We start from the raw sequence: 16,771 nt of genomic DNA, 5'->3' as shown, positions 1-16,771 counted from the left end.
ACTGTGATTGACTAATAATTCCCGCGTATTAAAGGTCAACTATAAACGACAACTTCAACCAACGGTCAACAATTATCCACAATCGTGAAGTAAATTATGTAAAATCATAATAAATCAATATAGAGCAGTTGGGTGAAAGTCATTTGAGAGAGTATTCAGCTGCATTGAAATTGAAAGAGAATCTTCTTCAAATTGCAAAACCTCAAGGAATTGTCACAGTGCGGATTAATTAACTTGTTTTTAATCGATGAGAAATCTACCTTGACTAACGAGAATGTGATACTGTATAATACATTTTTGTATTTTCCTCTTAACCAAAGAGAGAGAAAATATGTTAACATTGAACTGTGTCGCTTTAGAAGATTATTTTTCGCATAGAACTACAACAAGATCAACATCGATCAGAAACGAGAAGTTCTATCAGAACATTTCCACGCGTCTCGCGGCAAAAAGCTTTTTTGTAAAATGATTCGTTGTAGTCAAATTTTAATTGTATTTTGCGTTATTCTGCACATTTCTCAGAGTACAGATGTAAAATCTTTGCAAGAAAATGTTCCTATTGCCATCGGTGTTATGTTAGGAGCTAGTGAGAGTGATACAAGTGGTGAATGCCTTAAGGATATAAGTGAAATTCTTAGAGGAATATCTGAAAGAAAACCATGGGCACTACAAGGTAATATATTTCTAAGGTTTGTGGAGTAAAGCAGATTTAAATGTTTTATTTAAATATAGTGCAATATCTCGAATTAACTAATAATTCACGTTCACCTTTAAGTTATAAATATTTATTGTAGTAAATGGTTTTGGCTGAGATTCTTTACAATCTCAGTTTTTGTGGTCCGAGGTGAAATCCTACCTCGTCAGATCGGGCCCAAATTTTGGATTTACACGTTTTGGCACTCCACAGATCACGAATACCATATGCGCTAAAAAACGATTTTTGTGGTCATCCCGTCCCGTCCATCCAAGTTGATGATGTCTTACCCATCCCACCTCCCCGTTCCGTCATTTTGAAATACCACCAATTTTATTCTCAATACCTCAGCCCCATATGGCGTCGATCGATCTCAAATTTTAGTATGTTATAGCTAGGCTCAAGGGCTTTCGATTTCGATTAAAAAGAAAATCCCCCGATCCGAGCTATAAGGGATCAAAAATTTAATTTTTAAATGGTCATATCTTCGGTTCTAAGTATCAAAATTTCAAAACTTTTGGAATTTTGAAAAGTTCTCGTGAAATGCTACAACTTTTCTAATATCCAATTTTCATCTAATTATTCGAAGGTCCGATTAATGGAAAAATCGATTTTCCAAATTTCGATTTCGAATATTTTGACTAGACGGTGCTTTTTCTTTAAATTCTAGTACGTTGTAGCTATTTTAGTATGTCGAAACCTTTCCAACGGTGGGCTGCACTCCTCCCTGGATGTTCCCTGATCTGAGCTACAGTGCTCACTTTGTTATGCCCAGCGCACAATAACTTTTGTTTGTAAACATGTTTTCAAAATTTGCTATAAGAGAGAGCGAGATGACTAGATCTAGATCTCACTCACTCTCATTAAAATGTCAAAAACATGTTTACTAACCAAAAGTTATTGTGCGTTGGGCATTATTCGGGTGAATGGGAAACAAAACACCCAGCAAAACTTTGATCTGCAATTCCGCAATTTTTCTTTTTCTTCCTTTTTTTAACGGCCATCATTCAAAAACCGCACTAGCGATCGTAACGGCAATTAACCAAAGCTATCAAAATTTGTCTCAAGTATAAGCGAAGTCTCACATCCGTTACCTAATGGCTGCTTCAGAGACGACTATTTCAAATTTATACATTTTATTGGAAAAATTAGCGAAAATATACTTAATTAAATGAAAGGAATAATTTTTTCATAAATATTAAATAATTTTAAAGGCCTCAGCTGAAAATCACATCGTAAATTTTTTTGTTCTCAAAAAAAATTCTTTGTTCAATTTGTCAAAAAATGTAGAATTTTCGGTCGAGAGTATGTTTAATACTGTTATTTAATCCTTCTCTATAGACAACATACCCTCGCAATATTTAAATACATAAAATATATCATGAAAATCGTGATTATAAATTCTACCAAGTTGATAAATAATTTCAGAGAAAATATTCCAAGTCCATTTTGACAGAACGACATCTTGAGGAAAATGCCGAAAATTCATAAAATTTTCTGTAGAAATTCTGCAGAATTTTCATACAACGATCGGATCCACCTTTAGAACACAATTCTGCAGAATCTTCGGCAGTTACATTTTCAAATCTGACGAATTTCTGCAGAATTCTGCAGAATTTTCCGGGTGGATAACAGATGACCGATTCGTTATCCGAATGGATTTTTTTGAATTTGTTCAACGCCTCAAAAATAAAATACAAAATTTTTTGCAGAATTAGAATATAAGTTTTGAAGAAGATTGAAAAAACGTAATTAGGGAATTTTATGCCATTGTACTTCATTTATTAAACAAAACCAGCATAGGATAATTCATTTTCATTGCTGAAAATGCATACATAACCTCAAAATGATTTGAAATGTAACCGTCGAGAACTCGTCCGGATTACGCCAATCCGGATTAGAGAACCTAAATAATCAGAAAGGTCTTAATCGAATTGCATTTTCAGTGTTTATGAAGAGATTTCGATGAAATTTTAGTATATTGTATTTGAGATCGAGACCTTTCCAATGGTGGGTCCCAACTGTCTCTACTCCAACCCACTACACCCCAACATTTACTTTGCCCAAAAGAACCGGACGCTATCACTCATGTTTATTCACCGATTTCAGTGAACTTTTTTTTATCTTTAGCCAAAATAAGCTTATTGTAGCTGAGATTCTTTACAGGTGACCTCGAAATACGTGCAACTCGGGGTGCTTGCAACTCGGAAAGCGTGAAAATTCGATTGTGAGTTGAATTCTGGGGGTAAAGAATCGCATCTAGGGGGAAGTGGGGCACCTTAGAAAATGGGACACCTTTGAAATTGGGATTTTTCACCTATTTTTAAATAAAATTAAAACTAATCGGGATATATTTTTTTAAATTTAGATTCTTAATCTGTTTGTGCAGTTAAATTATGTCACGATAAGGCTCAATTGTATTTCAAAATAGGTGAAAAATCCCAATTTCAAAGGTATCCCACTTTCAAAGGTGCCCCACCAAGCGCCTGGAAAGTTGGCCTTTTTATATGGAGCTATTTGAAGCCAATTCCTAAATTGATCTCGGACTCAGCTCACAGTGCTCCAAGCAAAAAAATTATTTAAACAAAAATTTAGTATATTTATCACTCCATACGGAAAGGTATCTTATAATACGGAAAAACTTCTCACTTTTTAAATATTTAGCATAACTGTAGCGAGTGCAAAAAAATCCCATATAAATTTAAATCGAAGTATGAGAAAGTGACTTCAAATTTCATGCAACTTGCTAGGGGTTGTGCCCCACTTCCCGCTACCCAATTTTACACATTTCGAACGCCGAGATCATTTTGCTCGACGCGATTCTTTACCCTCAAAATTTAACTCAAAATCAAATTTTCACGCATTCCGAGTTACAAGCACTCCGACTTGCACGCATTCCGAGATCACCTGTAAAGAATCTCAGCTACCATAAGTTTATCTGGCCTTATCACTGTTTTTGTTTGAATGATCTTGAATTTAATTGTGAATTTTCTGTATGATAGTCTTGGATGCATCTGGAAATCGGCAGAATCCTTTCCTTTGGGGTGAAAATCTATGGTTGGGTTCCAAGGAAGCGTGTCACGCTTCAAATTCGCCCCCACGTGTTATTGTTAGTGAGAAGACGCCAAGACTCAGAGAACTCTTAAAAGTTATCTCACCAATTGAAGTGGATTATCGTGTTCTCACGGGCAATGTTAATGCAAGTCAACAGAGACAGATGAATGTCCTCTTTAGAGACACTTCAGACTTCCAGCTTGGGATTTGCTTACCAAAATCATGCACACTTCAAGAGACACACAATCTAGTGCAGAAATTCTACAGCACGGGAAATGCAAGTAATTTCTTCGATATCTCGGTCACCTTCAACAGAGTCAAGGATTTTAACGGTTCTGCTGGTGATTTGTGGGAAAATACAAGCTATAGAGCAGCTGTGTGGATTTTCCTTGCACTGGCATTCATCACATTTCTATCGAGTCAAAACAAGGAATTCTTCACAGAACCGGAAAGTCAGGTGGAGAAAAAGCTAAAGGCTAGTATGCAAATGAGTGCTTTCCATAGATTTGTTTCCTGCTTCCACTTTCCCACAAATTTCACAATCACGATGTCAACGGATGTCCATCCGCAAGGCTTAAATTCGGTGGCAGGACTCAAAACAAGTTCCTGCCTCTGGATCATTGGGATGCACGTGATGTACTTCAATATCATCACCACGAAAATTCCCTTGGCTAGTGCAAAATTTGAAAATCTCGGATATTTTCTTCTGTTTCGTTCTGTGCTCGCCGTGGATATTTTCTTCATGATTTCCGGTCTCCTCATGGCATACAATTTCCTGCGTCATGGTACACTGCATCAGCAAATACAAGTCAATTCATTTGCAAATAATGCAAAACTCTACTTACGCTTTATGGTGCATCGTTATTTGCGCCTTGCACCAGTCATTCTCATTTCCTCAATTCTCTCGAGGATGGTATTCCTCTATCTCGACTCGGAAAATGCACTACCCATGGGATTCTGCCCAGGCATTGAGTGCGAATAGTAAGTTGATTAATTTTCATTTTCTTTTATAATTAAAATGATGAAATATGTATTTTGTGGTTGAAAATGAAGAGGGAAACTCGTTGAATTAATTGATAGCAAATTACGATAGATTATACTCCTATACTTATTGCTTATACTCATTTTATTGGTTGACGAAGAGCATGATAGTATTAAATCAGTTATGCTCAATCAATTTTATCAAAATACTCCATGACACGATGATAATTGGACTAATTGAGATGTTATGCCGGTAAAATGTGCTTACAGAAGAATTTTCCTTCTAACAGGAGAACCTGATGCAAAATGTGGTGGAACCGGTGACACATTTTGCTTATTTTGTTTTAAAAGTTTTAAATGAAATTTACCTCTTTAAAAATTATCTGAAAGAAGTATTCCTTGAAGAAACTATAGGAGAAACTGGGGCACCACCAAACACGGGGTACTACCAAACACTGCGATTTTTTAATCGGATATTCGACTTCAGAGTATGAGACCTATAGGAATTTATAGGCACTATAGGGATGCTTGTCCACTGAAGGAATGGTCGAGATAGTCCAAGTAGTTTAGAAATAAAAATTAGTGTTTGGTGGTACCCCGTGTTTGGTGGTGCCCCAGTTTCCCCTATATTCTTTAAAAGAATATGTACTATTCCTTACATTTTCTAAAAGATGATATTGTGGAATTTCTCAATAATACTCTGAGGCAAATATTAACCACAATGCAATTCTAAAATGCTTTTAGTAATGACTAGTAGCTAAGTATAGTCTCTAAACAAAACTATACATTTTTAATAGAATATTTTAATGATTTTTCACATAAAAGAAAAATGTATTGAAGAGATTATCTGTAAATCGATTGACTGTCGATTCTCAGAATGGCAAAAAACCTCTTTGGTGGTTTAAATAATGCAGAAAAGGCGAACTAGAGCCATAATAAATATTATGTAATTTTAGTGAACTTTTTCACACTAAACTATCTAACATATTTTGCCCTAAGAAATTAATTTATTTTATCTGATAAAATACAAGTAATTTATAATCTTTTTTTTTTCAACAATCTTCCCTTTTCTATCAAGATAGATGTTGCAATTGCATATCCTAAATGGTACAAAATAGGGTACCAATTGGTCACGATACTATTTCTTTATGTGCCCCTAAGTGTTCTTTCGACTCCATATTTAATCAAGAATTATTTATTGATAAAAAATTATATCAGTTTACTATCATCAATCCAGACTTATTCAGAACTCAAAAATCTTATAAATTAAATTATATTTGCCTAATTTAGTTAACCCTTTAAGAACGATATGGTCAAAAATCCGGAGCCCGAAAAAATAATTTTTCATACTTTTTAAAGAAAAAACATAAATTAAAGATAACCGTAGGAAAAAATTTGTTTTTGAGTCGTTCTTAAAGGGTTAAGAAACACATTCATTAGAAGACTAAAGCTGTTTAAATTTTGATCTTAAAGAACTATTAAAAAAAAACAATCAAGATTTTTTTTCGTATATAGGGTAAGTGTGCCAAATTCCGGCCAGCTTGCAATTTCGGCCACCTTTTTTGTTCCTCGAATTACAGATTAGAAATAATTTCCATGAACTTTTAGATTTTACGTACTCTAGAGATTATACAATGCAAAAGAATAACAAAAAAATTAGCTTCGACAAACGAGATGACGTGAAAAAGATATTGAACGAATTCCCGAAGAGCAAGGAACTATGAGAATGAAGGTGACCGAAATAGGGCACCAAAGCTATGTCTATATTTTTATTCATTTTAAAATGTATTAAGAATAATTTTAGAGTAAACAAAGACGGTAAACTCTTTACAAGGTTCCAAGCAACACTCTTTCAGAAGAAAGAATAAAAAACTCAATTTGTATTTAAAATATTACATTTCAAACTTAAGACTTTGACGCTTGCATGCAACTATGCCAAAATTTGGCACACTTACCCTAAACCCAATTTAGGGTAAGTATGCGAAATTTCGGTATAGTTGCAAATAAGCATCGAAGTCTTAAGTTTGAAATGCAATATTTTTAATACATATTGATATTTCTTGTTACTTCCTTTTTGGGAGGGTTGTATAGAACCTTGAAAACTAGTTTAACATCTTTTTTTCTTTAAATCGGCTCCTAAAATATTGAAAAATTAATAAAAGTATAGACATTGCTTTGGGCAGTATTCCGGCCACATTGAGTGTAATACCGGACACCTTGTTTTTGACCACCTTTTGTGAAGCAACGAATAGACAATTTCAAAACGCCATACAGAACAAGTTTAAAAATATTTACTTTATTACGTATATATGAGCCACAAGCCTTAACCCTTTAACGACGAGACACTTTTTACGGACTGAAAATCAACAATAAAAATGAAACTGTGAAACATAACCAATGATAAGTCTTACATCTTACCTTGGAAAGTCTAACAGAGTCTGATTCGGTATACTTTGTGCTTCTATGAACGATAGGGACAAAAATAGCCCAAAAATTTAAGTAATTTTTCTGAAAATACCAATGAATAATATTTTTCGCTTTAATGAAAAATATTACGTATAAGTATTGTAGTTTTTATTGCCAAAAGGGTTTAGCTTAAAAAAAAATTGGAAGTATAAGAAAAAAATAAAATCAGTTATGAATTTGGGAATTTAAAAATTCGCAATTTTTGAACTTAAATATTTATTAAATATCAAATAGCTAGAGACTTGCAAAAAATATTCTAGATTCCTTCAACCTTCTACTTTACAATTATGTACAAACATAAGAAAAAAATAACTTTAGGTAGTCAGGAAAAATTATTTTCTTTATGGGACACCGGTGTTCCAATCGTCCTTAAAGGGTTAAGATCTTTCATGTAATTTGTCCTGAAGACTTGAAGAGTTTACCTTGCCATCCTAAATTTACGCAAAGATTCCTGTAGCACTTTGCCCTTCCTGAACTCTTCCAACTCCTATTCCACATCATCTTTATCATAGAGGCGATGTTTTTTTTCTATAGGCATTGTAGAAACCAGAAATTGAAAAAAATGAATAAGAAATTTAGGAAAGCAAAACATGTTGCCGGAATAGGCAACATTACATCACCGGAGAGACGCTCACAAAGTATACTTTTTTACGCGAAATACAGGATCCATTTGGGAAATTTTAACCGAAATTTAAACAGAAAGAATCTTTAATGAAAACTAATCAATTTTCATGAAAAACATCGAAAAAAAACCTTCTGCACTTCACCACAAATCACAAGACTGCTAGAAACACAAGCGATCTGACACATTTTTTGTAAGAATCTTTCCACTTTGAGTTTCTACAATACAATTTAAATTCAAATTAAACCCAAAATTTAACCTATACCTAAAGTAAATTAATTGACTATCGAAGATTAAATCCATAATTGTAATTCATTTAATTGCTTGGTCGAAATTACACTCAAAGTGGCCAAAATACACAGCTGGCCGAAATTTGGCACACTTACTATATTATTTTTAAAGCCATTTTAGTATATCAAAAATATTTTATTATTTTTGCAACATTAATTTCGTGTAAAAATTAAATTTAATCTATTATTTTGATATTTCTATTGCTTTGATTATTTGTGTTTTTTTTAACGAAGTGAGTTTCGAATATATTTTAATATCATTATGTTTTGAGATATAATAATTTTCATGTTTGTATTGATATTTATTTTAAATCGAAAGCTATTCAACCTATACAACAGTGTTCCTGTCCACCTAATTATATTGTTCGATTGAATTATTAAAAAATAACAAATGAAAATAGGGGAATGTTGGCATGGTTCGCACAATGTGAACCTTCAAATAACGCAAATTTTCTCTTTGTTTGCAAAAAGCTAGTTCATCATTTCTTAGCCATAAGATGGATCATTATGAAGCTCATGAAACGAGATAAGAAATGGTAAGTCAGCTCTTTGCAAACAAAGAGAAAATTCGCATTGTTTGAAGGTTCACTCTGTGCAAACCATGCCTACATTCCCCTATAATCTCAATAAAAGAAAATTCTAAGATTTCCCTGGCCATGTCATTACCAAAATTTATTTTTTAATGTGGTAAATAAATAAAAACTTTCCTAAAAGAACTTCATCGAGCGCCTTGTAATAAGATATTCGATGCTCACTGACTTACATTATCCTGCTTCCGAATTTTAGCGTGAAAATTAACAAAATAGGATTGACATACACTGAAAAAAAACGGGGGTGCGATTAACTTTTTTTCCTCATAATTTTAACACTTTTTATGTGTAAAAATATATCAGCAATTTTTAATGTTAATTTTACATCTTTTTAAGGGTAAAATTAACATGAAAAAGGGTAACTTTAACCCCTAATACACCTAAAAAGGGTAATATTTATACCAATTTCAGATCAATAATGCAGGGTAAAATTAACATTTCCGGAATGTTATTTTTACTTTTTCGGATTTCTCTCAGTGTACGATTAAATAAAATTCTTCTAATGGCGTCTACACACTAGAGAAATTTATGTCAATTCACTTCAAATTTGACATAAATTTCTCTGGTGTGTAAAGGTCATAAAGGTTCAAAAAGAAAACTTCAGATGCTCAGACATTTTTAAGCTCGATGGAAAATACTGGAATAACTTTACTCTCATCTAATATTTACGCTTATTTGAGCTTTCCCCAAAATTCAAATTACCTTAAAAATATAAAACTTAATCTAAATATGTATATTTCCTCTTATATTCAAAACTCTTTCAGTTGGTATCGCAATATGCTTTTTGTGCAAAATTTCTACCCCATCCAAGATATGTGCAATCGCTGGAGCTGGCATGTGGCTTGTGATATGCAACTGTATGGAATTTTCATAGCAATTCTCTTCATCCAGACCAAATATCCACGATGCGGTCGTATTTTGCTGGCTTTCGTCACAACTGGTGGATTGCTGTTGACATTTCTCCTATGCATCCACCACAAATACCAACTCTCGTGAGATATAAATGTTCTATTTATTCCAAAAATGAAGTCCCATTGCTTATGCTCTTTTCATATCCTCTTTTTCAGTGTCCTGGGGGTGTTTGAAGCTATCGACACAGTTTACACACCACTCTGGTATCGCATCTTCCCCTACGGTGTTGGCATTTTTGTAGCTATGATTATCGTGGTAGCGCAAGAAACCAAATTACCAGCCTTCGGGAGTCGATCTGTTAGACTTTACGTTGGAAGTTCTTTAATCTTTTTAATTAGCCAAGTTATTAGCGATGCTGCATCTAGAAGTGTGATTTACGTGGCCTTTCTCTGGTCATTCGGTCGCTTTCTCCTTGTAATCTTTATGGGCTCTTACCTATGCTTAGCCCATTGGGGATACATACTACCCTTTGGTCGATGGGCCTCTACAAAATTCTGTACGCGCATCAATAAGCTTTCCTATACAATGTACATGTTTCACAGTGTCCTGGCCAGATTCGCATACGGAGGACGACTTCCACCATCAGAACTCTCCTATCCCATGATTGTAAGTTTACAAGCTTCTGATTTACTAAACTATACATAAACAAAAACAATTTCTGAAAAAGAGATAACAAAGCATCTTAGCTTTGTGCAGTGCGCTAACTCGAACTCTTCAATTAGAAGACCCAAAAATGACCTAAAAAGACCTGGCTCACAAATGATTTGAATTTGAATTGATTGATGAGCATGTTTTTTTAGCCACTTGGTTGGTTCCTGTCTCGACTATTTTCCGCAGTCTTCGTCGTGTTCTAAAACCACCAAACAGTCGTGACGGGAACCAATACAATAAGAAAAGTTGATTATACAGAAGCATTTGAGAACAGTAGAGTACTGAAAAAAAGTTCCTTTTCCTCTTCCATCAGAATAACACCATAATTCGATACGAATAAACAAATAAGTAAATTAACGGAACTCTTGATGCAATTTATAATTATAATAATCGCTTGCAAAGAATGAATACGGTTCTACAAATGGTTAAAAAACAATTCAAAATTTCTTCCTATAAACTTTAAAAATATTATTTTTTCTGTTTTTTTTTCAGATTATCAGCTACTTAGGAATTCTGACGGCTACATATATTTTCTCAATATTTTGCACAACACTAATTGAAGTGCCTTTCCAGAAGTTATCTGAAGAATTTATAATGAAACCAATACGAAACAAACGAAAATCAAATGATAAGAACGAAGTTCAATCATAAAATAAAGAGAAGAGAATTAGTAAATGCTTTTTTATCATATCATAATTTCATCATAATTTTTATGCCCAACGCACAATAATTTTTGTTTAGTAAACATGTTTTTGACATTGCAATGAGAGTGAGTGAGATCTAGATCTAGTCATCTCACTCTATCTAACAGGAAATTTTGAAAACATGTTTATAAACAAAAGTTATTGTGCGCTGGGCATTACTCTTGTTACTAACAGTCACTATAGGGGAAGACTTACGTGGCTTAGTCAAGCTGTTAATAAAATCATTAAGAGGTAGGTATGAATTAATATTAAATGAGATTCTTAATAATCTCACCTACTATAATCCTAACAAAATTTCATGTCGTCCGATCGGCCCCAAACTTTGCCAAAATGTGTTTCAGCACCTCCTGATCACGAATATATGGGGGGCTAAGTTCTAAGTTACGTTCCCGGCCGGCCGGCCGGCCGGCTGCTCTTTGGAGCTTAATAGCTCCTAAACTAAAAGAGAAATCGTCTTGCAATTTTCGGCAAAGGTTATATATCGAGTAAAAATTGCAACTTGGTGCATTGACCCCCCACCCTCCACCCCTCCTTCCGCCATTTTGGATACCCCCATTTTTTTTCAATAGCTCCGCCCTTATGGCATCGATCGAGCTCAAATTTTAGTATGTTATAGCTGGGCCTTAGGGCTTTCCATCAATACCAAACTTAAGTGCCCCGACCCCCCTGACCCGAGCTATAAGGGTCCAAAAAAATTTCTTAAAATGGCCATAACACCGGTTCTAATTGTCAGAATTTAAAAAGTGAGGGCGTTTTGGAAAACTCTCGTGAAATTCTACTTCCTCTTCTAACATCGAAAGTTCAAAAAACCACCGCTAGGGGCGCTATTTTTAAAAAGAAGATTTTTCAATTTTCTAATTTACATAATTCAAAATTCCTTTATGCAATTGGGCGGAAATTTTAGTATGTAGCCGCTGATTATACCTATCAAACAAAAAAATACTTAAGTCGATCCATAACCCCTGACCCGAGCTATAAGGGGTCAAAGTTCGAATATTGACCGGCCTCTATCTCCGGTTCTAATTAACATATCGACCTAAATTTTGGCTTTTTGGTTTCGTCTCGATGAGCACTTTCAAATGGAGGTTCAAAAGTTCTATTCATTCAAAGTTCTATGGCAAAATTATAGAGAACATTCTGAGGCCCAATTTTTGAAACTCTCACTCGCACCCGCGAGCTCTTTAGTGGCCGAGAGAAATCCACTCGCACACCGCATAGATTTAAATCCTTCTGTAATGACTTCTTTATAACATAAAGTACTCGTTGCACGTACTTAAGAATTTCCGGGGTGTGCGAGTCAATTTCTCTCGGCCACTAAAGAGCTCGCGGGTGCGAGTGAGAATTTCAAAAATTGGCCCTCTGGTCTACATTTCACCCATATATCACTTTTCTGTCAGTCCATCCAAATCCTTGATATTTTGGTTTAAATACAAAATTTGTATAATTTCACGAATTTGATTCAAGAGAACTGAATGGCGTCCCCCAACTTCAGCTCTAAATCGAATTTGCATGCATTCCGAGTTAGCTCATGTTAAGAATCTCACCTATATAAGGCGGTTAGATTATCTGTTCCTTTTTAATTAGATATTGAATTTCAGAGGACGAGGCCTATATGAATTTGATTGACCTCATCACTTACCAATTTTCATTTTTTATAGCTCTGACACACATTTTTTAAATCAGGAAAATTTTCTGAAGTCAAAATTCGCATACCGTTCTATCTCAAACCTATTTTATATGTCTATCTCATTCTTTCGCACTCTTCTTCTTATTTTAAACATCACAACAAATTCAATTTAGCTCAATCGAATTTGAAGCACAAAAGAAAGAATATGCAAAATATGTGAGAAAGAAATGAATGTGAATTTTGATTTCATAAAATTTTCCTGATCTAAAATATGTGCCGGACCAGCCGGACCCCATTATCACCACTTTTTATTTCTACCAAAATAACTTACTAATTTGTTGCATCCTTTTTATGAATTTATATCCATTAATATCTGTGAAATTCAATTCTACAGAAAGTTCTAGACTCAGCACCTATCTCAAAAAAGTCAGATTTTTTTGTGAGAGACAATTTCGATAAAATTTATTGACCTCACTAAAAATACTCTTTAAGGCATCATCTGAAACTCCATACCAATATCTCTAATCATTTAGCTCCCATATTAGATTACAGAACATGAAAGAATGAGAAATATTATTTTGTATTTTATATTTTATATTTACTTTTTTTTTACTACTTTTTTTCCTGTTTTTCTAAATTTTAATTTTCAAAATTTTAATTTTTCTAAATTTAATTTTAATCTTAATCTTACAATTTAATCTTACTGAACTCAGTATAATACCATCCAAATTTTTCTCGGTGTAGCGACAACACAAAATTACTTAAATTTGAAGTCGCTACTTATCCCTCGAGGTCCTGTATTTAAATTTTGCATAACGGTGTTTAGGGATTGTTGTTATGTCATATATATAAAAATTTATAACTATGTATCCTGTGAATGATTGGCATTATACAACCTGTGAAGGAGTTTTCCACCGTTTTCACTCTGGAGGTTGGTCATCAACGCTAAGACGGCGGTGGCCGCATAAACGCAAAGCATATAATTACTTGAAAAGGACTCGAGTGTAAGCACAATAAATAAATAAAATAAATAATAAATAAATAAATATTGGTTTTATTGCTGTTTTTGTGAAGCTTAGAGCCATAATTATGGCATAACGAAAAGAACTATCAATCTCTTCTTTTATACACTAAAAAAGCTTAAAAGAAATTTTAGTTAATAACGTTAATTGAATTAGAACTTTCAATTATTATTAATTAAGTTATCTACCAGAGCTCTTAGAAAAGAAAAAAAAAGAAATCTTTAAGACATCATTTCTTTATCTTAACATCATGGGTGGACCTCAATATTACCACATGAAGAGTAGTTTATACTTAAGGTTTACTAATAATAAAAGCATTCCGTAAAATCAGTCCGATTAGTCCTTAATCAACGAATTTTTACATACATACGACTTTTTTGGACCAAATGGTGTATGTAGAATTTATAGGTGAATTAAATAAAATATTCGACTATCGTGTTGAATTTATCAATGATTTAGTACAAACATAAAGTAATATCCCTTTCTATCAAAATTTCACATTTTAATTGATTTTTTTCCGACTACAATAGAGTCAACAGGCCTGGAAATAATTAGTTGACTCTATCGAGGTCCCACTATACTTACCAATCTGTTGCAGCCTCTTTATGAATTTATATCCATTATATCTGTGAAGTACAATTATTATGCAGAAAGTTCTAGACTCGCACCTATCCCAAAAAAAGTCAGATTTTTTTTGTGAGAGACAATTTCGATAAAATTTATTGACCTCACTAAAAATACTCTTTAAAGATAAATCATGTCACAAAATTAAGTTGGAAAATCAAAGAATTATTAGGTACAATTTTAAGGAGTTGCGGCGCATTTTCTGGACAAAGTAGGCTCTGAAGCTTCTTTTTTTTGCGTGAAGCTTTTGCTCAGATGTTATCCTCGTCAGTATCCTGCTTTATTGTCACTGAACTCAGTTGCTCCCTCAGCACCCGAATCTCCTCCTCTCTTGTCTTCTTCTCCTGCTCGTACTGCATGTGCAACTGCCGAATCTCCAGCTCTTTACTCTGCAGCTGCATGTCTTTGAACCTCTCAGCGTGCTCCACCTGGCTCTTGAGATTGAGAATCTCTTCGTCCTTCTCACTCAGTCTCCTCTCCAATTCCGCAATGGCAATTCCATCTTCCCGATTTATGTGCATCTCCGTGGCAATGAGGCAGAGTTCAGTAGCTGTTGGACGCATGGATGGCTTGTCCAGAAGACGTAGGATCAGATTGGCGAGATGTGGAGGGAGATTTTGTGGCAGACGTCCATGTTTGGCGTCCTCCATCACCCGAACACGCTCCATGTCTGTGCTGAAGGGCATTAGGAGCTCTAGGAAGATAATTCCCAGACTGTAAATGTCACTTTTGGCATCACAGCGTCCATCTAGTTGCTCTGGAGCTGCGTACATTGGAGTTCCCATTGCACCGCCCATATGGGAGTCTTCTAGTGGACATGCCAGTCCAAAATCTCCCAATTGGACAATGAGACGCTCGCAATTGTTCACACCGATGAACACATTGCTCGGCTTGATGTCATGATGAACAATCTGACATTCATGGATGTACCTGAGACCATTGGTGAGCTGACTGAAAATGTCCAGAGCCACCTGGATAAGGAAATCTTCAGATTCCCGGCTTTCCTGGGGATTTGGGCCAGCCGGTGTGGCGGGGAGACAGGGAATTCGGGATTGGAGATTGGATTCGGTGAGAAATTGTGCATAGAATGCTGAGAAATCATTTGAACTATTCCTTCGATCCAGCCATTCCCGGAGAGTCAATTGGCACAGTGACATCTGAATGTACAGCATAGCCCAGCGCAGTTTAACATGTGGCTGATGCTCCTGTATGCTAAAGGTCCTATTCGTGCCAACCCTCAGGGATTGAGATTGGAAAGTCCTGTGAGCCTGTGATCCTGTCCAAACGAGCGGAGGAGGAACAGGATTATTGTTGCTGACACTCGAAGCAAATATCACAGAATCATTGGTTGTGTCCTCCATGGACACATTCTGTGTCACAGAGACACTTTCTGTATCTTCCGGATTCATATTCGAAAGCATGTCACTCTCGCAGGACATCAAGGGTTCCATCCAGGCAGCCTTGTACGGCACAATATTGACATGATTGAGCCCCGCAAAGGTCCGTACTTCCTTTAAGTGCGACAGTACCTTGTCCACACTCGTGGATTTTATTAGAACCTTCTTAATGGCATATTCAATCCCATCCAGACGATTCCGGGCACGAAAAACTTTCCCAAAACCACCTCCAGCTATAAAAGCAATCTCTTCAAAATCCCTATGATACCTGGACCAATCCAATTTCCGCGGAGATGCTAATGGCCACACAGACTGCAGGGAGTGCGGCAAATCCTGACCACGAGCCACAGCAACAAGTTGAAACAGAGCCCTCTGATACTGACTCCTCATCGCCTCAAACTCTCCCATCTCCCATGTATCGTCAATCAGATTCATCTGCTGCAGCTGTTCACAGATGGATTTGTACAGCATCTGAGATCTCTTAGTATCAGCCTCCAGCAGACTGCAGAGTTGCTGCAGGAGACTCTCCACCAAAAGACTCACCGGAGTCGTTGGCTTCGATGGCATGAGCTGCATCACACTCCCATCAATCTCCCTGGTCGTGGCACCTCCAGAACGATCATTCAAGCTGCTGGTAGCCACTGAAAAGCCAAACAGTAAATATTTCAAAGGGGACCTTCGAGAATTTTCCATGTCAACTCACCATAATCGAAATCTTGTACTGTCTGCAGGGTCTCCCACTCTGCCATATCTTCCTCATCCTCCTCGTCGATGTACATCCCCACAGGACTAATTTTTGCTGCTCAATCAATCACCACTTCACTCTTGCAATTTATGTTGCAATTCATGAAATTCTCAGGATCGACTCTTTTTTTACTCTTCTCCAATACAATACTATAGAGCCCAAATTAGGGCTGCAAAATTTCATGAAAATTTAAATAAATTCTCGAAATTTTAAAACTTAAAAAAATCATAAACATGAATTATGTGAATTATGGATTTTATATAAAAAAAATGAACAGTAAAATTTTTTTTATTAAAAAAATTAATTTCATCAACGGATTAATAAAAAATTGACCAGTAAAATATTAAATTTTATTCAGTAAATAAATTTTGAACTAGAGAATTGGTTAGGAA

The 16,771-nt window shown here is 35.2% G+C and overlaps 2 protein-coding genes across 2 annotated transcripts; one reads left to right on the top strand and one right to left on the bottom strand.

Moving 5' to 3' along the window:
- The first annotated feature begins 126 nt into the window (after positions 1-126).
- Positions 127-10,935, top strand: LOC129803414 (O-acyltransferase like protein-like). Its single transcript, XM_055849938.1, has 5 exons — positions 127-673; positions 3,697-4,729; positions 9,462-9,689; positions 9,765-10,215; positions 10,753-10,935. The coding sequence occupies exons 1-5, from the start codon at positions 466-468 to the stop codon at positions 10,909-10,911; spliced, it is 2,079 nt and encodes a 692-aa protein (XP_055705913.1). The 5' UTR covers positions 127-465; the 3' UTR covers positions 10,912-10,935.
- A 3,366-nt stretch (positions 10,936-14,301) lies between these two features.
- On the bottom strand, positions 14,302-16,560 carry LOC129803413 (eukaryotic translation initiation factor 2-alpha kinase 1-like). The gene is made up of 2 exons (XM_055849937.1): positions 16,338-16,560; positions 14,302-16,275 (listed from the first exon to the last, which is right to left on the bottom strand). The coding sequence occupies exons 1-2, from the start codon at positions 16,411-16,413 to the stop codon at positions 14,489-14,491; spliced, it is 1,863 nt and encodes a 620-aa protein (XP_055705912.1). The 5' UTR covers positions 16,414-16,560; the 3' UTR covers positions 14,302-14,488.
- Positions 16,561-16,771: the final 211 nt, after the last annotated feature.

Source organism: Phlebotomus papatasi, chromosome 2 (genome assembly GCF_024763615.1).
Source record: "Phlebotomus papatasi isolate M1 chromosome 2, Ppap_2.1, whole genome shotgun sequence".
Lineage (NCBI taxonomy): Eukaryota > Metazoa > Arthropoda > Insecta > Diptera > Psychodidae > Phlebotomus > Phlebotomus papatasi.
Note: the sequence above shows the minus strand (reverse complement) of the source record. Positions and strands in the feature narration are given on the sequence as shown.

Coding starts and splice junctions, on each gene's coding strand:
- LOC129803414 (XM_055849938.1), top strand. CDS start 466: ATGATTCGTTGTAGTCAAATTTTAATTGTATTTTGCGTTATTCTGCAC. Junction 674..3,696: donor AAAACCATGGGCACTACAAG/GTAATATATTTC, acceptor TCTGTATGATAG/TCTTGGATGCATCTGGAAAT. Junction 10,216..10,752: donor AACTCTCCTATCCCATGATT/GTAAGTTTACAA, acceptor TTTTTTTTTCAG/ATTATCAGCTACTTAGGAAT.
- LOC129803413 (XM_055849937.1), bottom strand. CDS start 16,413: ATGTACATCGACGAGGAGGATGAGGAAGATATGGCAGAGTGGGAGACC. Junction 16,276..16,337: donor AGTACAAGATTTCGATTATG/GTGAGTTGACAT, acceptor TTGGCTTTTCAG/TGGCTACCAGCAGCTTGAAT.